The sequence below is a fragment of the Pterocles gutturalis genome, unplaced genomic scaffold (assembly GCF_000699245.1).
Source record: "Pterocles gutturalis isolate BGI_N339 unplaced genomic scaffold, ASM69924v1 scaffold15927, whole genome shotgun sequence".
Taxonomy (NCBI): domain Eukaryota; kingdom Metazoa; phylum Chordata; class Aves; order Pterocliformes; family Pteroclidae; genus Pterocles; species Pterocles gutturalis.
The window spans coordinates 708-7,092 of NW_010108353.1; the positions used below are offsets into that span (position 1 = coordinate 708).

Here is a 6,385-nt window from a genome sequence, read left to right on the forward strand (position 1 = left end):
GGAAAATGCAAAAAGTCACTCAGACTGACCTGAAGACTCAGCTAAATTGTTTTTAAAAGCAACTTTTCCTTCAGTGAATGAATGGTGTGAGCTATATCTGGCTCAACTGGTTTAAGGGAAGAATGTTCTTTTTACTTTCTTTCATGCTGTGTATGCAACATGACGTTAGATAATGCTGAAAATTAAGCTAAATCCATGTTCATATTGGACTTTTTTCCTCTGTTTACGAGAACATGGAAGGGAGAGACAAAAAGGATGTGTGAACACCAAATATCTTGAAGAATGACCCAGGGTCTGTACCTCAGACATCTCACAGCATGAGATGGTGTTATTTCTTTGGTTATAATAATAGAAGCATTTCTTCTGATAATAATTTGGGGAACTCAAGATCCTGCTGTAAAACAGAAGTCTTTTGATATGAGGAAAAATAACCATATTTAGTAAGGGATGGTTTTAGTGGATGTTTTGAAAGGTTTTTGTTCTCTAAATTAAATTCGCCAATTCTTTCAGTGCTTGGCAAGCCATACAAATAAAATAATATTTGGAGTACCAAGTCTTGTCAGATTAACTATTGTAGAGAAATCTGGTGCTCTGGAGAGAAGGGTGGTCATATCAAGAGCAGCGGGTAATATGTTCTCTGATGTTAGTGATCTAGGCAAGTGTAACTGTTGGGGATTTAACTCCTTGGGTAGGGGCAGGTATAAAAAATTCTGTACTCTATGCTTGGGTTTGGGATTTTTTCTATAAATCAGATTAATTTAAAATTTTTCAGATCTTTGTGTCAGCTTTTACCGTGTGATGAACTGTAGCCAAACTGATGTAGCTTTCAGGGCATCAGTTGATCAAATCATGTTTTTGTTTTTCAAACTTTGAAAACTTGTTTACATTTTTACTCTCAGCTTCTTTAAAATGGACTTTGAAAGCAGAAAGACGATAACAATATGTGGGTGCAATCTTTTAGGTTTTTTTTCTTTTTTCTTTTAGGATCGTAATAATGCCAGACGAATTCATGAAGGGGCAAGTTTGCCTTTTTTTGAAGTATTTGTGGATGCTCCATTGCATGTCTGTGAGCAGAGAGATGTTAAAGGACTCTATAAGAAAGCCAGGGCTGGAGAAATTAAAGGTGAACCCAGATGTAGTCACATCCTTTCTACATAAGTGAAACATTGGTGTAATTTGACTCCACATAGCTGAATGTACTCAAGTCTGCCAGTGTTATCACCAGCATGGGCTGGGGATGGGATTGACCAGAAAATTGGGATCGACTTCTAGCTTATGCAACTGACTAGTTAAATGGATGGGACAGTAAAAGGGCAAAACTGGCTAGCCTCACACTGAAAACCCTTGAGCAGATTACATGGTTTCTATTGCAACTCTTATGATTGAGGATAAGTCTGTCTCCTTTGTGTGTCCAATAACTAGTTAAAAAAGAGCCTGATTCAAAAGTCTATAAAAATTGCATTAATAAGAGTTACTAACTTCTTCCAAAAAGTGAAGCACAATTATCATCTTTCTGTAAAGACCATGAAGAACACTTCTGAAGAGACTAACTTTTATTTTCAATTAGGGTTCGGTGCTACTGCCCATGAAAATGGTTTCCTATCCTCAGCCTCAGATAAAGATTTAAGTACAACCTGCAATAAAAAAAAGCTTAAATATGTGTTCACTAATTGCAAGTATTGTTTCAAGTAAAGGATGAAAATTAAATGAACTTGCCTATTTGCAAGGAATCATAGAATGGTTTGGGTTGGAAGGCACTTTAAACATCATCGAGTTCCAACCCCCTGCCATGGGCAGGGATGCCTCCCACTAGCCCAGGTTGCTCAAAGCCTCATCCAGCCTGCCCTTGAAGCCCTTCAGGGATGGGGCATCCACAGCTTCTCTGGGCAACCTGGGTCAGTATCCCACTGCTCTCATTGTAGAAAAGTTCTTCCTAGTATCTAATCTAAATCTATCCTCTTTCAGCTTAAAACCGTTACCCCTCATCCTATCATGTCAGCAGCTGTTATCTTTTTCTCTGGCAACAGTAACGACATGGTTTCTTTGCCCCTATTCTCACTCCTCTAGTAATCAATACTTATAAAGTATACAGATGTTGGAACAGATACTGGCCTTTCTTTATCACATGAGGTATTGTAGCAATTGATCTTTTTCTTAGATAGGGAATTAAGCCATTAATTAGATGTGTATATTAGCTAAACTAATGTAGTAGGTGTGGGAATTCCTTATTCTTCAGAGTACTGCTTGGTGGCATGAGTGTAAATTTACATATATATACTGGTTGTTCAACACTGGGCTTTGTGTTCAAAAAAAAAAAACCACACAACAGTCACAGCTAATAATGAAGGACAGCTGATGGATGACTAACTCTAGTTTGATGGCAGTTTTTCAACCAGTGCTCCTTTCTTTATTCACAGTATAAATGAAATAACTTCACCAACAAAAATGTGCTATGTACGTGCTGCAGAATGCTGAAGTTTGATGTAGTCACATAGTAGGATTAGCAAGTGGTCTGATAAAGAAGAAAGCTGTTGATTTCCCTAATAAATCCTCTATTAAGGAAGCTAAAACTGTCCTCTTGCCTGTTGTGTTGATTTATATGTAGAAAACTGTTTGTGAACAATGTTAAAATTGAGTCATATTTTGGAGAAAGTAACTTAAGATAAGTCTTATCTTCTGTAGGTTTTACTGGGATTGACTCCGAGTATGAAAAACCAGAAGCCCCAGAGCTTGTGCTGAAAACTGACTCCTGTGATGTCAATGATTGTATACAACAAGTTGTGGAACTTCTTCAAGAGAGGGTGAGAAGAAATGCAGATATATCTTAGTAACTTTTTTTCAAACATTTGTGCCTGCAATCTGAATGTATGTGCTGGGAAAAGCAGAGACAGTTTTTAAGAGTTAAAGGCTTATACATCTTTAAATTCTAGCTTTTAGACTTCTCCTATTGTGTGTTTCCTTTTTAAACTTAAACACTGCAACAATGTTGATCTCTAAGTGAAATAAGATTTGGACAAGTGGAAAAATAATTTATATTAGTTATCATAACTGATAACTGTAAGGGAGAGAAGGCTGTCTCAGTTGTTACAGAACCAGTGATGAATGCCGACTTTAAAATTGGTTGCTAGCATTTGTAAGAGTCTGAAATTTTTTACTTTGTCTCTATAGCATACAAATTAATACATACTGCAGATGTGAAGATGGGGATGCAGTTGTACAGTAATTTGAACTGGCTTAAATAGGGGCTACTGCACTTGTGTCTGGTTTCCCTTGCTTACGCTGTTTTTCTTGCACTAGTAAAAGTGGTCCTGCAGTTGTGTAATGATGAGTTCAGGAAGCTGATCTTCTTGACATGGCTGAGTTGAGTTAATGGTTCATAGCTTCTCAAATGGCTGGTCTCTTTCCTCATTCAAGCCTGCAATCTACACCATCCCTTTTGAAGCCTCTGGGCTTCCTCCTGTTGTCTGATAAGTGGATTCAGCTCATTACGCAACCTAAAAAAAAAAAAACCCAAACAAAAAAACCCCACAAACGTACAAACAAAAAACCCCCAACAAGCCATCCCCAGAAAACAAAGCAAACAGACAAAAAAACCCCCAAACAAACCCCAAACTTAAAACTCACTAAAAGTGGAGGCAGCCATGAGATGGCTTTACCATCTTGAAAACATACCCCCAGAATTTGGTAATCTTCATGTAGAAGAAATGTCCCCATACATTCTTACCTCTAGTCAGTGGGCAGTGGGATGACATTTCAGACAATTATTTTACTTCAGATACTCTAGCAGACAATTATTCTTGTTTTTTGTGAGGTGGATGTTCTGGAAATCTAGGGTATAGGCCATACCTTGAATAAAGGTCCACCATGTGTTGAAGTTGGTACAAGCAAAAAGACCTCATAATGTAGCTAGCATGGAGTTAATTTTAACCCTCTGTGCCAGTACGTTTCGGGAGAGACTTAGGGTCTTGTATCTGAATTTTCAAAAAACCCTGTGTTACTAGATCACTGCTTGCTCAAGGTTGCTCAGGAGGTAAGATAGGGCAGAAAACCACAGCAGAATTCTCTATTTTTACCCTAATGCTAATCTGAATATTTCTTGGAAGAAAAAAAAAAAAAAGCTGTGTAGGGGTTCTACCCATGTGAGGTGGCAGTTCCTGGCTGTGGGAGGCCCTGTGCCTTCTGCTCAGAAGAACATTCAGTATGTTTCGTAATTCTAGAAACCAATGTCACGTGTGCCAAGACTGGGATCCCCAAAGTCTTGCTTTAGTACACTTGGTACACAGTGCTGAATGCTGGCTCCTGGCCCAGTTAGCTTTGCTCTGTCCTTTGCTTAAGGCACTTTAGCACTTTTTTTTTTTCTTTGTAGACAGTAGTATCATGAATGCCAAGATATTTTAGTGATTGCTTGCATTATTGAGAGACAATGAAACTGAGGCATGGCTGAACAAGCATGTCTTGTTCTCAGGCCATATTAATACAGTGATATCTTGAGAATATAATTTCTGTAGGTTTCCCTTAGTTGAAACAAGCCGTGTCTGTGTTCTTCTTTAATAATCCATTGTGATTAGTAAAGAAAAAGACCATAGGCCGGAATTAAAAATAATTTGGGATGTTTGTTTCAAGGTAATCCTTGAATTTCAAAGACTGTTTTTGTACTAGTTCAGACAATAATGGCAGTAAAGAGAAGACAGATTGAACTGTATAAATATTTGAGACAGAGGTAAACAGATAAACATAGATTTATTAAACAAGAATTTGAAACATTGTACTTCTATAGGTAGTGTAATTATTTGATTCTTAGACTTTTTCATAATATTTGACAGGACTCTGAAACAAATTTGTCAGGTCTTTTCCAAAAGCATGTTCAATCCTTTATGGAAGAAAAAGGGAGGTAACCACACAGTAATAGGAGTAATAAGCAGCTGTTGAATCTGGAAAGTTCTTGTGTGGTATAAGTTGATTTTGAGGGTCAACTGATTTGGTTTCTTTGTGTGCAATAGATACTTTGAAGTTCTTTTCAGGGACCTAGAATTCAAGGTACTGATGGGTATCTCCTAAAGCTGTGGAGCCTGAGTCATATGAAAAGTTACTTTTCTTTTTTCCCACCTGCTTTCAGTACTATACAAAGCAGTCCTTGCACACTTTTTTTTTTTTTTTTTTTTTTTTTTTTTTTTGAAGTCTTTTTTTTGTTTTTTTCTCCTTTTTTTTTTTTTTTTTTTTTTCTGTCTGAAAGTCTTGTGTAGCTTTTGAGTTTGATAAATCTGGCTTTCAATCTGCTGATATGTTCCAATGGAGTCAGACAAGCCTAGTGTGGGTGTTCGGCTGTAAAGGTTCATATTTCCTTACTATGGAATAAGTTCAGTATTTAGCCTGGAAAACTAACTCTGGTTAGGCAACAGTCATCCAGTTAGATCTGCTGACTGATAGGTTTGTATGAGTATTTCCTAGATACTTTCAGTCGAAATGATTTAGGTTGATACAGATATACTATGTAAGCTAACCATGACTTATTTTGACCAAAACAAATGTGTAAAGGGCATATTTACACATTTGAGAGAAAGAGCAGTGAGTGGCTGGGGTCAGAAATTGCCCTTGTTGGCACAAGAGGAGTGTTTCTATGGCTCAAGTGAATTTAAAACACAGTAGAACTCGACTGAGAGGCAGAGAAGAGCCCCTCAGTGCAGAAAATTGTACCTCTCTGTTAAGATCATGACTGTCATTGCACTTCTCAGTTTTGCCTATACTTAAAGTACTGACAAACTTCCCTGCAAGCTGTAGTTACCAAAACTTGAGTGATTATTATAGTCAAGCAAATACTGCTGTTTGTTTTTTCCGTATAGAAATAATTCAGTGGCCTCACACTTCAATTAATATGAATTCATAAAGACTAGTCATTTGGTCATGTAAATCGGATGACACTTGCGAATGCCCAGCTACCAGAAACTTGCCTGAAGGCCCATTCTTTACAGACTGTTGAGGGTGTTAGACAGCATCAGCAAAAAAACTACCACCACAGTCTGAGGAGGCGCATTCCCATAAAGTATCTAGTGGTTTTTTTTTCTGGTTGGTTGGTTTTTTTTTCTGTTACTTATATGAAAGTATTGAGAAATAATAAAATGTTGAGGAATATTGTGTAACTTGTCCTTTAGTAGAATGAATCTTTGAGTAAAGTTACTACCTTAAAGCGGTCACTAGATGGCTTGCTAGTCTAGCATTTTCCTAAAATTCATACAGTTTAAAGACCTATGGATTTCTCTTGCTGCATTTTTTTCTTTTTTTTTTTTTTTTTAAATCTAAGGTGTTGTTTTAAATACTATTTTTATGTCTGCAACGGAGTCTAGATTTACTAATCCTAGTTCTCTAAATGTCTGACTCACTCTTGCTG

The 6,385-nt window shown here is 37.1% G+C and overlaps 1 protein-coding gene across 1 annotated transcript in view; it reads left to right on the forward strand.

Annotated features, from left to right (window-relative positions):
- Nucleotides 1-6,385, forward strand: part of PAPSS1 (3'-phosphoadenosine 5'-phosphosulfate synthase 1) — a gene marked incomplete at its 5' end in the record, with an annotated part of 27,959 nt that overhangs the window by 289 nt on the left and 21,285 nt on the right. Inside the window, 2 exons of the mRNA XM_010072618.1 lie at nt 985-1,123; nt 2,683-2,801. Coding sequence (XP_010070920.1) covers nt 985-1,123; nt 2,683-2,801 — 258 coding nt within the window. The remainder of the gene's footprint in view (nt 1-984; nt 1,124-2,682; nt 2,802-6,385) is intronic.